Source organism: Tasmannia lanceolata, unplaced genomic scaffold (genome assembly GCF_043159265.1).
Source record: "Tasmannia lanceolata isolate RefF3 unplaced genomic scaffold, GAP_Taslan_0.1 ptg000008l, whole genome shotgun sequence".
NCBI classification, from domain to species: domain Eukaryota; kingdom Viridiplantae; phylum Streptophyta; class Magnoliopsida; order Canellales; family Winteraceae; genus Tasmannia; species Tasmannia lanceolata.
The window spans coordinates 47,638,055-47,654,842 of NW_027518685.1; the positions used below are offsets into that span (position 1 = coordinate 47,638,055).

The 16,788-nt window shown below is 41.2% G+C and overlaps 1 protein-coding gene across 2 annotated transcripts in view; it reads right to left on the reverse strand.

The window, feature by feature from the left end:
* Positions 1–326: 326 nt before the first annotated feature.
* LOC143885340 (uncharacterized) overlaps positions 327–16,788 on the reverse strand; it is a 36,380-nt gene continuing 19,918 nt past the window's right edge. Inside the window, exons 2-6 of one of the 2 annotated variants that reach the window (XM_077389471.1) lie at positions 8,885–10,449; positions 1,813–1,935; positions 1,561–1,732; positions 1,353–1,487; positions 327–1,102 (exon numbers count right to left, since the gene is read on the reverse strand). In XM_077389471.1, the coding sequence (XP_077245586.1) occupies positions 1,453–1,487; positions 1,561–1,732; positions 1,813–1,935; positions 8,885–10,449 (1,895 nt within the window). In that variant the 3' untranslated portion in view covers positions 327–1,102; positions 1,353–1,452. Of the gene's footprint in view, positions 1,103–1,315; positions 1,488–1,560; positions 1,733–1,812; positions 1,936–8,884; positions 10,450–16,788 lie in introns of both variants that reach the window. The other variant, XM_077389470.1, reaches the window with a different exon arrangement.

A 16,788-nucleotide genomic window follows, 5' to 3' on the forward strand; every position in this document is an offset into this window, starting at 1 on the left:
TGGGCTGCTTCGGAGAGATGAAACAAACTAATCACCAAAACTTGCTAAGCAGTGATTTCAATATCCACGACCTATCCCTTCTCTTCTCTCCGCCGGCCTTATCTCCTCCCTTCTCCTTTTTCTTTCCGTATTTGACCGAAAACTAGTGATTAGTAAAGCTCTGTACCAGAGAAGATTTCCCAAGCACCTTATGTTTATTATGAGAATATTTTTCCAATTGGAAGATCGAATCTTGCCCCATATGCCAGCAGATTTGAAGGCACCATATGCCAGCAGATTTGAAGGCAAACCACGTCCTGTTTAAGAGTATACAAACCATTCATACAAGCGTCTAAATGTTAATTCATACGCTTTAGAACATTTCCAACTTATAATGTCAATATTGCAACCATACATACAATCGTAGTGATTATAAATCCAGAGAGCAAAGAAAAGGGAAATTTCAAGTAACAGTTTGTGCTTCAACCAAATAGCAGGCGAAATTCCAAAACATTTAATTCATGTTCCCCCCAGTCAGACGAAGGGCTATCAGAGTCACAACCCGGCCATCGATTTCCTAGTCAGTCAGCTGTACGTGACTGGATTCTTGACTCAACCTGAATTCCATGGTCATTTCCAGTTGCTCTGAAATATCTGAGCACAAGCCAATTTTGTCCGTAAAGTTCGCACCAATATGGGAATATGATGCAAGTCAGATCTGTTTCCAACTCAAGGATGTCCATCTTCCAGTACATCTCTAATGAACGACTACCACGGCTTTCTCCCCTCCGAAAAACACAGATTGAAAGCCTTTGCTGGCTTGTCTTTCATCCCAACATCAAGTTTTGTCTCCAAACATTGATAGTGTCCGGAAGTTGCTGACCCACTTTATTTGTGGAACTTGGATTGTGAATCTGACTTTTTAGAACTCTAAATCTGGTGACAACTGAAACCTCAACATCTTTTGTCTAATCTTTGGGTGTTTGGTCGCACAAAAGCCGGGACATTTGGGTGCCACATCAGCAAAACACCTTGTTTGGTTGCCAATGTAGCATTGACATCCCAAGAGACTCCTAGTGATGTGTCCTTGCATGTCTGGTGATGTGTCACCCATGTCCCCTCCCTATGATATCCAAAGGCAAAATCCACAAAAAAAAGGGGGATTATTGCATGGATTTGTTAGGAATGATGCTCTCTCTCTCTCTCTCTCTCTCTCTCTCTCTCTCTCTCTCTATATATATATATATATATATATATATATATATATATATATATATATATATATATATAAATATATATATTTATTTATTTATATATTGGTAATGACACCCCCTACCACTACACTACGTGGCTGAAAACCAAACACTACTTGCCACTATTCTCCGACGTAAGTTCCAAGCAAATCCAATGCTCGTCTCTTCCCTGTTGACTACTTATTCCACTAATCTTCGAGTAATATCAAACTTCTCCGCATTACTTCCCAGCTGCATCAGATAGGGTGTGGGAATCTGTAGCCAAACCAATTGAATTCACTTAAGCAAAATCCAAACAGAGTAGAGAAAAATACATCAAATTGTTCACCTTGTGCCTTATCCTGCTTGTTTTTCTCCATCTCAATCTTGACAAGTTGAAGTTCATACTTCATGGAACATAGTGCAGCCTCTGACTCAATCCATAAATTCTTATATAAGAGAGTTTGATGGTGGTTCTCTCTCTCATCACTCATTTTTTCCTTCAGAACCATCTTTGCATCCTGCAGGTTAGAGTGTCGCTTTTAATTTACAGAAACAAGGAACCGGGCATGGCATATTATGTGGAAAAACCCCAAATTACCTGGGTAATCCCATTATTTTTCTTGAGATCCATATCACCACTTGCCAAAACAAATTCATGGGATCGACTTTCTTTCTTATGAGCCTCCATCACTGGAACCAGAGAGCTACCTGTATCAGATCCCTGGAGAAGAAACTACTCAATTTCAAAATAACATGTGACAAATGTGATACACTGCCAAAGAAAAATTATGTTAAATGAATTAATTTTAAGGTACAGCAATACATAGATAATGTGATAATTGAATCTGCAAAAGATTCAGGTGAGAACAATGCAGTTTAGAACTTTGCCATAATTTGAGATGGAATCTTGAGACCAAATAGTATATCATGAAATGTCCAACCATCACAACCACCAAACAAAATACTTCTGAAAAGGACAAACTGGAAACATACACTAGTGAGATAAAATACATTTTCCACAGATGGCCTGTATATATTGTAATCAAGAACTCAATCAACTGTTTCAAAACGACTCCGGCAAAAACATATTGTAAATGTTTTTGCTGGAGACTTTCAAGGCATGAGCAAGAAGGTACCTCAATGTTTCACATAACAAAGCAACTCCCTTAATTCTTAAAATTAGTAAATGTTTTGAAAAAAAAATTGCTAATGTATCACTAAACAAAGAAAAACTTCATTTGTCATTTTCAGTCTATAGGAAATAGTACATAGCGCACATATAGGTTTCAGTCTTTTAAAAAAATATAGAAAGCAAAAGAATCTTGAACTATAGAAAAAATTTTGATGGACACCAAAATCACCCCTATCTTTGTTTCAGAGGTTGTCATTTTCCTAAAGCACTTCACGACTGGAATTTAAATGTAGGGTGTATTAACTCTTCAAGAAAGTTTTGTCCTCAAATAAACTACTTTTTGTCACCATTAAAAAAACAACTACTTTTTGCTGTTTAAAATTAGAAAGTCGAAAATTTTCTTGCTATATGTCATCTCAATTCTTAAGGAGGCTAGTAGCAACTTGGAGAACACTAAGAAAAGAAAATAAGATGTCAAGTACATGTCTTTATTATTTTTAATGTCTATTTCCTTAAGATTTACATGTAAATAAGGGATTACCCCCAAGTTGGATTTATTAAAAATAGTTTCAAGACCCGATTCTAAAAGGATAAAAAGTCAACTTTCCAGTTCTAGTACAAAATTCGAAAAAACCGGGCCTGGTGAAAATCTTAACTTCCAAACGATGGGGTATTTTTCCAATTTTAAAAATTCATAAATTCTATCATGTCCAAACATTATTAAATCCCAAAAGTCAGGTAAAAAGATCTCACAATTTGCTCTCTAAATTTTTTTCATCTTGTCAACACACGGGTACAAAGGCATTTCAGTTGATAGTGATTTTCCTTTAAGTAAATGTTGGATCTTTTACATATTGGGTGCTGATGGGGTACGAAAAACAGCAACTAATGAGCTGTCGACACGTGGCCCCGGAAGGGCCCACCACAAACCCAACTGCTGCGCAGGGGTAATTCGGTAATTGCCTAAGAGTGGGTGAACCTAAACCCACAAAAGGTCTGACACTTGTCCTGGGGTAGGTAATCCAACCACCCCAGGTCTCCCTCTATAAAAAGCCTCTCAAGGCTCAGAGCAAGTGGCAATAACTTCTAAGCTACCAATCCTAAATTTTTAGCTCTGCACTCCTGCTCATACTGACTTCAGTGTCGAAGGGCTCGTCCGGAGCAACAAATCCGGGTTGGTCTTCTGACCTCGTGTGCTCTTGTGCAGGACTCAGCTCCTTCACTTCGGCTCCTCGGGTCCTCCAGCTCAGCTCTTACGTCACTGCCGTATCTGTTACCGATTTTAGGCCTAACAGATTGGCGCCATCCGTGGAACTCCGAACTAAAAGCTGTTCGAATCCCCTATACAAAATGGCAGGGCGGAAGAGTGCTCGGGTACCAACTGCACGAACTACCCGAGCTGTAGTACATCGCGGGGTTCGAAGTGACCGAATCGCCTCGCAAGTAGTAGCTCCCTCTGCAACAGCAGAGCAGAGCCCGGCTCATTCAGAACACCTCAATCCCACTCCCACTCCGGATCAAGTGCAAGCTCTCTTCCAACAGATGACTGCTCTTGTCGATCAATACCAACATCTAATCCAAGCGCCTCCCCAGCATCCCCCAGATGCCCTACGACCTGTACAGGAAAGGTCGAGTGCTCACAGGGGAGAGCCAGCTCGCCCTAGTGGAAACCGGACCCACCACTCCCCAAGGCGAGTCCATCATTCCAGAACCAGGCAGGCCCATACAGAACCTTGTCACCGTCAGAGGTCACGATCTCGCTCCAAGCAGAAGCACCAAGCCAAGGAAGACCGAGCGCCGCGGGAAAAATTCCAGTATCATCGAAGGAGTCCAGAAAGTCACTCCAGCTCCGCCGCGAGCCCCTCAGTAGAGAAAAATGAGTCGTTGGGCCGAGCAGACCGGAGGGCTGACCCAATGTTACGAAGGATAGAAGAGATAGACCACCGTATAGAAGAGCTGGCAAAGGATCAAGGCCGGCCGGCTGTGAAGACGTACTCAAGTAAACCTCCGTTCACCGATAATTTTATGAACGCGCCAGCACCCAGAGGGTTCAAAATGCCGACGGTTCCGCAATATGACGGAACCACCGACCCTGTGGACCACCTGGAGACGTTCAGAACTATGATGCTCCTCCACGGCGCCTCTGATGGATTCCTCTGCAAGGCATTCCCGACCACACTAACCGGTGCAGCCCGGGAGTGGTACTCGAGGATCAAGTCAAACTCCATTAGCAACTTTGAGGACTTTGGGGACGACCTGGTCCGCCATTTTATGAGCAGCCGGAGGCCGAGGAAAACAACAGCATCCCTGATGGCTTTGCGGCAGGAGGATAACGAACCTCTAAAAACATTCGTGAGCCGCTTCAATAGGGAGGCCCTCCAGGTGCCAAACTTAGACCCCTCAGCCACAGTAAATGCGCTCCTAGCGGGCGCGAAGTCTAATGACTTCAGGCGATCGATAGCTCGCCAAAACCCGCACTCACTGGCGGATCTGATGGCTGGAGCCGAGGAGTACCTAGCCGTGGAGGAGACTCTGGCGGCCTTAGATTCAAACCGGAGGAGGAGCTCTGAAGAAAAGAACCCTACCAAGCTGCGTAGGGATGATAAAGCCCCGAGAAGAGAAAGATCCCCGCAGAGGAGGGAAGATAATTACACCCCCCTCAACACCTCCAGGAGAAGCATACTGGCCGCAATCGAGGGAGAAGAATTCGTAAGATGGCCAACCAGGATGATCTCAAAAGGAAATAAGAGAGACAAGTCGAAGTATTGTAGGTTCCATAGAGACCACGGGCACGACACAGATGAATGCTGGCAACTCAAAGAAGAAATCGAGCTGCTGATTAATCGGGGGTACCTAAAAAGGTATGTTAAAAGTAATGGCGACGGAAAAGAGCGCAGGGGGAGAAGCCCTCATGGCCAAAGCCCTCGACGACCCCCACCGTTTCTTGTGCGGAACCAATCTCCCCCGTCGTCCAGTCCACAGCCGGAGATACACCGATCCCAGCCCAAGGGGGTTATCAACACAATTATGGGCGGACCAGCCGCCGGGGGTACATCATCTGCTGCTCGAAAAGCCTACACACGCCGAGTCAACACCGTGCACACGTGCAGCAAGAAGATGAGGACAGAGAATGAGATCTCCTTCTCAGACGCAGACCTCGACAACTTGATACTCCCTCATGACGACGCCCTGGTCATAACCATGCTAGTCGCGAACTGGGAAGTGAAGAAGATCCTCTTCGACAACGGGAGTTCGGCCGACATTCTCTACTACCATGCATTCGAGCAGATGATGATAGGAAACGACCGCCTAAGGCCGGCGAACTCAGATCTGTTCGGTTTCTCAGGGGAGGTCATGAAAGTGGAAGGACAGATTGAACTCCCAGTCCTCGTCGGAGAGCCGCCCTGTCAAGCTTTCACAATGGTCAACTTCCTGGTAGTGAGGGCCACTTCGGTCTATAACGCTATCTTGGGACGTCGAGGCCAGAACCTCATCCGTGCAGTCGCCTCAGCGTATCACCAGAAAATGAAGTTTATAACGCCAAACGGCGTGGGAGAAGTCAGAGGAGATCAACCACAGTCCAGGGAGTGCTATACCATGGCACTCAAAGGCAAAAATGCATCAGAATCGTTGCCGATTGAGCTACTTTATCTGAGAGACAAAGCCTAGGTGACTGAACCCGCCGAAGACCTCAGAAAATACTATCAATAGCCTACCGCCCGACACAAAAGCGGATGCCATTGTAATTACGCTTGTGTGGATAATGAAAAAAGGCTACTGCTTCTTTGCGAAGTTCCGAGTTCCTCAGATCATGCCGCTGCTTGGTTCACCCCGGCTCGTCTCCACAAAGACCGGAAGCGCACTCCTGGTCGGGAACGGGCCCGCGCAGAAAAACCAAACCATCTCAGAAACCCAGTTCACTATAACTTGGGTACTCGCTGCTTGGTTCGCTCCGGCTCGTCTCCACAAAGACTGGAAGCGCACTCCGGGTCGGGAACAGGCCCGCCCCGGCTCGTCTCCACAAAGACCGGGAGCCCACTCCTGGTCGGAAACGGGCCCGCGAAGAAAAACCAAACCATCTCAGAAACCCAGTTCACTAAAACTTGGGTACTTGCTGCTTGGTTCGCCCCGGCTCGTCTCCACAAAGACTGGAAGTGCACTCCTGGTCGGGAACGGGCCCGCCCCGGCTCGTCTCCACAAAGACCGGGAGCCCACTCCTGGTTGGGAACGGGCCCGCGCAGAAAAACCAAACCATCTCAGAAACCCAGTTCACTAAAACTTGGGTACTCGCTGCTTGGTTCACCCCGGCTCATCTCCACAAAGACCAGGAGCGCACTCCTGGTCGGGAACGGGCCCGCGCAGAAAAACCAAACCATCTCAGAAACCCAGTTCAGTAAAGCTTGGGTACTCGCTACTTGGTTCGCCCCGGCTCGTCTCCACAAAGACCGGGAGCGCACTCCTGGTCGGGAACGGACCCGCGCAGAAAAACCAAACCGTCTCAGAAACCCAATTTACTAAAACTTGGGTACTCGCTGCTTGGTTCGCTTCAGCTCGTCTCCACAAAGACCGGGAGCGCTCTCCTAGTCAGGAACGGGCCCGGGCAGAAAACCAAACCCTTGCAAAAACCCAAGTTCAATAAAACTTGGTCATCCGAAGCTGTTCAGAGCACACATGGCCGAACATGATATTTCACTTCAAAATCCTGGTCGTCCTAAGCCGTTCAGAACATCTCCAGCCAGACTGGATATAACGCGTGGGTAAAACTTAACCTGAATAAGGGTAAGTTGTAGCTCATCTGTTTTTCAGCCGGCCTGAGATGGACGACCTGAAATGGCTGACCTGAATCAGTTTCCAGTTCATCCTTTCCTCAAGCCGACCAGGATATAGCGCAATGCGCTACAGGACAAAACTCTGGTCATCTCAAGCCGACCAGGATATAGCCCAATGCGCTACAGGACAAAACTCTGGTCATTTGAAGCCAACCAGGACTCGGCGTGATTCGCTACAGGACAAAATTCTGGTCATCTCAAGCCGACCAAGATATAGCGCAATGTGCTATAGGACAAAACTCTAGTCATCTGAAGCCGACCAGGACTCGGCGTGATTCGCTACAGGACAAAATTCTGGTCATCTCAAGCCGATCAGGATATAGCGCAATGCGCTACAGGACAAAACTCTGGTCATCTGAAGCCGACCAGGACTCGGCGTGATTCGCTACAGGACAAAATTATGGTCATCTCAAGCCGACCAGGATATAGCGCAATACGCTACAGGACAAAAATCTGGTCATCTCAAGCCGACCAGGATATAGCTTGATTCGCTAAAAGACAAAATTCAGTCTGGCCCCAACCGGACAGAATATGGCGCGTCCGCTAGACGACAAAAATCAGTCCGGCCCAAGCCGGATAGAATATGATGCGTCTGCTAGATGACAAAAATCAGTCCGGCCCAAGCCGGACAGGATATGACGTATCCGCAAAACGATAAAAATCAGTCCGGCCCAAGCCGGACAGAATATGACGCGTCCGCTAGACGACAAAAATCAATCCGGCACACGCCGGACAGGACTTGGCCGGATAAATTTTCCGGACAGATTCCCCAGGCCGGACAGACGGCTTAGCTGGACAGATTTCCCAGGCCGGACAGACGGCTTAGCCGGATAGATTTTCCGCTCCGCTTCTGGCCGTCCCAGGCCGGGCAGACGGCTTGGCCGGACAGCTTTTCCATCGAGCCATCCCGAACACCGGCTCATTCTACCATTTAAGAATACAACTCCTCACACTTCCCCAAATCACTACAATGACTTGGAGAACTGGGGGGCAACTGATGGGGTACGAAAAACAGCAACTAATGAGCTGTCGACACGTGGCCCCGGAAGGGCCCACCACAAACCCAACTGCTGCACAGGGGTAATTCGGTAATTGCCTAAGAGTGGGTGAACCTAAACCCACAAAAGGTCCGACACCTGTCCTGGGGTAGGTAATCCAACCACCCCAGGTCTCCCTCTATAAAAAGCCTCTCAAGGCTCAAAGCAAGCGGTAATAACTTCTAAGCTACCAATCCTAAATTTTTGGCTCTGCACTCCTGCTCATACTGACTTGAGTGTCGAAGAGCCCGTCCGGAGCAACGACTCTGGGTTGGTCTTCTGACCTCGTGTGCTCTTGTGCAGGACTCAGCTCCTTCACTTCGGCTCCTCGGGTCCTCCAGCTCAACTCTTACGTCACTGCCGTATCTGTTACCGATTTTAGGCCTAACAGGAACATTTAATTGTTTCTTATACTTTTAACAATTTCTAATTTTTTATGATTTTTTTCATATTTTTAACTATTAAATAAATCAGCCATTGTAGCAGAATGAAAAGTTTCTAACGAAACGGTGAACGAAACGACCGAAATGCCGAAACGTTCTGTTCTAGTAACCAAAACGAAACGTCGAATGAAACGAAATTCATAACTAAAGTTAAGAGGCAAACCATAACACAATGTGAAAATTCGTAACCATTGTGATATAGGATGTGTTGAGAGGCAAAGAATAATACCCTGTGCAGATCCGTTGGCTTCCTAAAAGAATAAGAACTGCCCAACTCAGGAAACGCTTTGGACATCACACTCACTAACCCAACCTTCTTGGTGAGAAATGCATCAAGATTGTCGATTACAAGCTGAAGAACCTCATAGTCCTGTTCTTTCAATTCATTCACATCACTATACTTACTAAAAACAAGCAATTCAGAGAGACTATGAATCATCTTAATCAGGACAGGGGCATTTATGTCTGGAATTGAATGGTCACTCGAAATATCAGCTGCTCCATTAAGTTCAGTAACCTCAGTGGAAACAGTAACTCGAGAAGTGCGAGGAAATAAACCAGATGACCCATCTTGAGTTGCACTATTGGAAACAGTCCCAGGATCTGCAATTCTAGTAGAATTAACAACATTTTCTTCTTGGGTTAAAGGCATGGAGTCAGAAGTTCTCAGTTCAAAACTTCTTTTAGGAATGTTGGAAACCATATAATCGTTTCTTGGTTCCTGAATTTGATTGGAGCTTTGAGTCCCATTCTCGTTGCAAACCTTCGAACAATCTGCTCTTGTTTTATCAGCATGTGTAAATTTAGATTCTGAGCAGAGGGGAGTAACATCAGATAGGGGTTCCTTTGGAAAAATTGAGGAAAATTCCTCGAGAGAACCAGTGTGTTGACTAAAATCATTCCCACCTTCTAATTGCTTTATCGGAAGCAGAGGAATAAGAACTTCCTCAAATCCAAATGGAGAATGCCGAGAACCTAGTGTTCCTTTCCAACAGGGTGAATCCACATCCTGGTTATATTGATCAAATGCCTCAGAACTCTGTGCAGAATCACCTAGTCCAGAAGTACTGGGAGCAAAAGTTGACGTATTAGGAATGCTCAAGGTGGTGATTTTAAGTTTGAATTTTGCCACTTGAGAATGACCCAAGTGATCTCCAATAACAGGTTTCTGGTTTAAGGACAGATCTGTTTTTGTTGGAGAGGAATCTACAAAAATCTGATCATTTCTTTTCATGTCATTACCAATTCTGCTAGTATTAGCATAACGTTCATTACCTTCAGTATTCAGATTGATTTTACCCTCCTTCACATTGGCAGAAACATCGTCTACAGAGTCCCCATGGATAATACTGGAATCCACAGGTTTATCAACACAATTCATGTTTTGTGACATTGACCCAAACGACAAACAAGCGCCACTGCCTGGTGAGCCAAAGCCTTGGTCCAGGGAAAAAGACGATGGATACAGAACTATGGGATCAGTATTACATGAATCAACTTGCTCAAAGCATCTATCATATGCAGTATAAAAGGGATTCCAGGGTTTATTGAGGGATACTGTGTCTGGTAACTGAGAATAAGGGAGTTCTTGGAGTACTGGACTCGAAGCAAAAGCTGAGGTTCTAGGAATGCTGGTATTCTCCCCAGAAATTGATGAGCATTTAGCATCTACCCATTCTGAACTGATGCCTTCCGATCCAATGTGAACTTTTCTTACGAAGGATTCAACACATTTTCCATGCCAAACACCTAAAGGTTCTTCATGTGCCATAAAGCTTTCAGAAGCTGGACTTCCTGCACAGTAACAAAATGAAAGCATCATGACCTTAAAAAAAAGAAAAAGAAAGCAGCAGAATATGATGAATGGATGTTATATAGATCACAAAATATGCAAAGCTCAGACCTACACATTAAGTACAGTGATGGAAAATTCAGTTTTATTTATTTAGCTTTATCAAAAGCTAGAATAAAAAGGACCATAATGCGAAAACACTTCAGCAACTCAACAAATCTAAGCAAAATTCACCCGAATCGACTAAAGTCGGTTAAGGGCAGTTTAACTGAAAGAGCTACGCACACGTAAGGAACCTCTGAGTGCAATTGTAGTTAAAGAAAAACAAAAATAATCTATGCGAAAAATTTTACTGGTGTGTGAGTACCCTCGAAAAATGATACAACCCTAGGAAATATATTGAACTGGACATAATTGGTGGAAATAAAAGGTGGTATACAGCTTGGGGAAAAAAAATACTCAAGCACCATCAAAATATAAGTTCAACAACAAATAAATTAAAAAATACATTCACTAAAAAGATGAGGTGGCTGTGCTCATATGCTCAATCTCAAAATGATGACGATGATGACATTGATGGAGATCAGAACCTCTTTCACAATCAAGATCTACTTGAAGAGGGCATCCACAATCAAAGAAATTATCGACAAAATGAATGCACGAGATTAAAATTAAATTGGAAAATTTTCATAAAAAAATGAACCCCAGAGGCTTCATTGATTGGATGAATACTTAGGAAAGAATCTTTTATTATAAAAAGTTATAGAAAATCTAATGTAAGTTAGTTGCCATTAAATTGAAAGGATATGTCTCTCATTGGTGCAAACAACATAAGATTACAAGAGAATAAGAGGCAAGACATGAATCACTAGTTGGGAAAAGATGGACTCCAAACTTCGGGAAAAGTTTCTACCTCCAAAATTATTTCCAAACTTAATTTTCTAGACTCCAAAACCTTCAACAACGAAATAGGAGTGCAGATGAGTATACAATGGAATTTTATCAATTAATAATGAGAAATTATATTTTTGAAAGTAATGATAATTAATGTCGTGGTATCTTAATAGTCTCTGATACTCCATTCAATTTGTGCTTACGTTTAGGGACTGTTACAGAGGCGTATAAAATAGCAATATGAATTAGAAAACGACAACAAAGATTTAGGGATGGAACAAAACTATTTGAGAAAGGCTAACCTTCTGGACAAAATGTGGAAACGAGTTGAGCAAATCGGTCATCGAAAAATTAACATTTTTGGTTTCAACCAGACAACCAGTGATCGTGGGTCATATTCTAATTTTTAAGTGTCCTTTATAGACCTGGCAAAAAGGGACCCGGACCCGCGGGTCCACCCGGGCCGTCAAAACTGGGCCGGGCCGGGTGGATCCGCGGGTGCCCATAGAGAAGTGCAAAAGGTTTTATTTTGGCACCTTTTGGCCTTTTTTCCGTAATTGTCATAACTTTTAATTTTTCTATGTATTTTTCCGTCATTGTCATAACTTTTGCTTTTTCTATGTATTTGTTTCCGTAATTGTCATATTTTAGAACATTCTTTCTTTCTTTTTTCATAATTTTTCTACTTTGCTTCTATTTTTTCCGTAATTTTTCATTTAAAACTCAGTACCCATGATTATTATTTATTGCTATTATTTATTGCTAACCACCTTTTCACAAATCGTACTTCTGCCAATCTCTGTAGTTTGCACCACGCAACAATAAGACAAATCTCTCAAACAGTCAACATTAGTTGGCGAAGGCGGCTAGCAAATCCCTATACAAATAAAAAAAAATCTTAAAAAACATGTCAAAAATCTGGGTGACCAGCGGGTCGACCCGACCCATACGGGCCAGGTGTGGGTCCAAGCTTAGTGACCCGTAAAATTTTCCGGGTCATTTTGACCCGGACCCGTACGAGCCGGGTCAAATCCGGCCCGGCCCGCCTGTTTGCCAAGTCTACCTTTAGATGTCTTTTAAGTACCATAAGTTATAGAAGGGTACCACAGTCTTTTCTCACTTATATAACTTGGTTTCAATCCGTTGTAGGTGCTTAAAATGGGACTAAAAGAAGCCAACATGTTTATTAGGAAAATCTAAAGTGCTAGGGGCATTTAAAGTCATTTGCAATTAATCACATAAGTTGTGTGTACCACAATGACCCACATTGTAACATAAGAGAGTCCTTGTATTTTTGGGACTTGAAGTGGGTTATTTTTCATGATGAGTCCTAATGGGTTTGAAAATTCCTAGTTTACTTGTAATAAGGAGAGTACATCTAATAGTTTCATTTCAAAGATGAGTTAGTAGTTTAAGTATAGTAGAGCCCTAATTAGACTATGAGTTGTTTTGCAACAAGGATTAGTTGCTTATACTTTTTCAATTTTTGTATGGATTACATAAACTATAAATATTAATGAACTATTGAACCTGAATACAACACAGTTTAAAATGAATGAAAAATTATGTTTTCTTATGTTGATCGAGTGTGTTGCCCTTTCAAAAGCACGATTCTTCATATTTTCTAGCTCTAAACTCTTATCTTTCTTTCATCTTCTACTTCTCTCTTTTCTCCCCCCACTTTCTTCACCCATGTCCCTATCTTTCTCTCTTTTCACATCCTTTTCACTTCTCTTTCACCGGTTTTCTCTCAACCCCCACCAGCCCCACCAGTTGGCTTCATTAGCCATCCCCGTCTACTCCTGTCTACTCTTGGATACCACCTGAAGCAGGATGACGCCAAGGTCGGTATTTCATGTCAGGTACGGATTCATCCTTTCTTTTCCCATTAAATCATCCATATGAATTTTTCCTTCAATCTTAACTCTAATCATTCCCACCTTATTTTCCCCTTCATACCCTAAACCTACCAACCCCATTAGTTTTATATCTTGTTAGATACTTTTTGGGAGATAGTTTGACATTAGTTAGTAGAGTTGGTTTCTTTGATAAGTTATTTTAGTTTCCCTTGGAGTAGAACCTATTGTTGGATCTTTACTTGGATGAGTTGATTTTATCTTCATTACTTGTTTCAAAAACTTTATAATTTTTCTGAATTGAATCTTTATAAAAAAATTAACTGCTTTGAGTTCTTATGTGTTGTTTATTTTTATTTGGGAATGTATGTTGCTATTAATTTGAACTAGAAATCTGTCTTAAGCTCCAAAGTTCCCAAAAAATGATCCGTGAACATGGGTTTTGCATGTTCATAGGATTTGCACCTCTTTGGTATTAGAGCTAAGGTTCGAGTGGCTTATCGGAATAGCGGATTATGAAGGGACGATCATAGCCTATGGATTTTAATCAATACATTATAAGGTGTTAGCCCAAGGGTTCAACCATGGTCACCCTTTTAAGTTATGTTTTGATGAAAACAAATCGAAAATGATATTTTTATAGTATTTATTATAATAATGTTTGAATATCTTGAAAGAATATTCTTCTAGGGTCTAAGTGAAGTAAGTTGGAGCATGGATCAAGTCATGGAGCATGGAAGCATGAAGACAAAGAGTGAAAAATGAATGAAGATTCATGGAATCTGAAGATTGAAGAATTGAAGAAGATTGAAGAATTGAAGAAGATTGAAGTCTTATGGGTTAAAGTTAGTTTGTAAACTAATCTTTCAAGAATCTTGTGGTTATTGGCACTAAGGGTTATCTAATCAAACTAAAAATGACTAAGAAAGAACATTAAAGTCATTACTGGTTAGAAGAAAGAGAAATTAAACTGTGTAGAAAAGGCATTCATGGTCGACCATGGCACTGGGAAACTAGTAATGGTTAGTTTCAAACGACTAGTTCGTCCATGATTCCTCCATTCTGACCGTTTGAGTGCTATAATGACTATTTTTCTTCCAACCTCTGTAGATGTGACCCTTGGGTACCCTAAAGATCAAGACTAACACTTGGGCGTATATTTGAGATATATTCTAAGTGTTAGAACTCTCTTGAACCATTAGTTGCAAAATTTTTAGGGATTAGGTAGGGGATTCAATTGTAAATCTTTTTTAGAGTTGGTTGTGTGAGCTTCACTCATAATTCAACCTTGTGAAAAGGTTTTTGTTTTATTTTCATTATATTCGGTGAGAAGGCATTGTATCAACCTTTGGTCTTGGTGAGGAGCCACCGTATCAAACTTTGGGCGTGAAGCTTGGGGAAAAAGCTTCGTGATTGGTGGGAAGGTACAGGATCAACCTTCGGCTTGTAAAAGTTTGATCTCCACCCGTAAGGAGATCAGCTAGTGAAGGCTCAAGGAAGAGATACCCTTGAGAGAGTGGACGTAGGCCGGGATTTGGCCGAACCACTATAAATCTTGGTACACTCTTACTCTCTCTCCGTCTCTTTATCTTTCTTGTGCATTAAATTTATCTTTTAGAAATTTATAAATCTTGGTACACTCTGTCTCTCTCTTTATCTTTCTTGTGCATTAAATTTATCTTAAGAGTAAAATAGAAACCATTTCCGGCTTTGCCGAGGGCCACTCAACGACCTCCATTCTTTAATGGATCTAACTATGGGTATTGGAAAGCCCCGTATGAAGACCTATCTCAAATCCATAGATTATGAGATTTGGGATATAATTGAAAAAGGTTATTCTATACCTTCCAAACCCAAGAAGAAATGGAATAATGAAGATAAAAAATTGGCTACACTAAACTCCAAGGCAATGAATGCCTTATTTTGTGTTTTATCCCAAATGAATTTAATAGAATATCTATTTGTGAAAATGCTAAAGAGATATGGATTACACATGAAGCTATTTATGAAGGGACAAATCAAGTGAAGGAAAGCAAGAAAGGCCTGAGCGCAACATGGGATGAACGTGAAGAAAGTGGATAATCCGTGAGAGATTCAAGCATTGAAGATTGCAATGTGTACTTCATGGGAATGAGTGAAGAAAATGAGGTATCTAGTAATTCTCTTCATCATACTAGTTTTATTTATAATGAATTGCTTGATGCTTTTGAGGAACTGCATAAAGATTCAAAAAAGCAATTATTCAAAAAATAAAACGACTAGAAAATATCTTTCTAATGTATCAAAATATCTGAAAATTTGAAAAAGGATTATGATTTGATTGCATTTAAAGAAATGATTTCATTCAAGAAAATAAGGCTTTACAAGAAGAAAATGAAAAATCAATTTCCAATTATGATTGATTATGTCTAAAAATGATGAATTGACTCGAGAAAACAAAGTTTTGAAAGCAGAAAACGATAAACTGAATAATGATTTAATTCAAGAAATCAAAGTGTTGAAACAAGAAAACAAGGATTTGGTTTTTAAAAACAATGAGTTTATTCAAGAAAACAAAATTTTACGAGAAGACAACGAAAAATTGATTTCCAAGAACAATGACTTTAAACCATGTCTTGAAAAATTTGTAAATGGAAAACACATACTTGACATAATACTTGAGAACAAAGATGCTCACATGACAAGATTGGTTTGTGATATAATCATTCCCAAAAACAAAAATACTTTAAAAACTATTTTGTGAAAGTATCTTCATGTCATGATAGTAGTAGTAGTTCTTCTACTTCTTCTATTAAATGCCATTATTTTGGAAGACTAGGTCATTATAAATTTACTTGCAAATATAGAAATGTGCATGATCATAGTTTCATATGGATAAAAAAGAAATCATCTTATGAAAATAACCAAAATGGACCCAAGAAAGTGTGCGTACCAAAAGCCTAAATTTGATTGTGATAGTAGATTCTCTTAGGTTTTGCTCATAGCTAGTAAAATGATGAACTTCTTAAATAGTTTTCAAAATTGTTATCTCTAAAATAGGAGGTGATCATTGAAAGGAATTTGAAAATACTGAATGGATTGATTGTGAGAAGTAAAGCAAGATTAATAGCTCAAGGTTTCAACCATGAAGCAATTTTATAAAATCCTTGGAGAATTTGGTAAATTGATGATTAAATTCATTACATGATCTTATAATCATTACAAACTTGATGTACATGCTTTGATTGGTACAGATATCTTTTATCAAGTTTATAATTTATCTATGACAAGGGGGAAGAATCTAAATCTTTAATATAGCATGAACCTCCTATGAATACATTTAGTTTTGAACCTCATTTTGAAAAATCATTTTTATATGTTTTTGGATCAAATCGAAAATCTCTCTGGCCCTATCTTTTTGTTGATGAGAAAGGGGGAGAGAAAATTGACGATTTGAACTTCGTTATGAAAATCATTTTGTTTTAAACAAAGCATACATTAAGGAGAAGCGAATTGTTTAAAACAAACATTAAGGGGAAGCTTTTATTGAAAAATCATTTTGTGTTTTGTCATCATAAAAAAGGGGAGATTGTTAGCCCAAGAATTCAACCT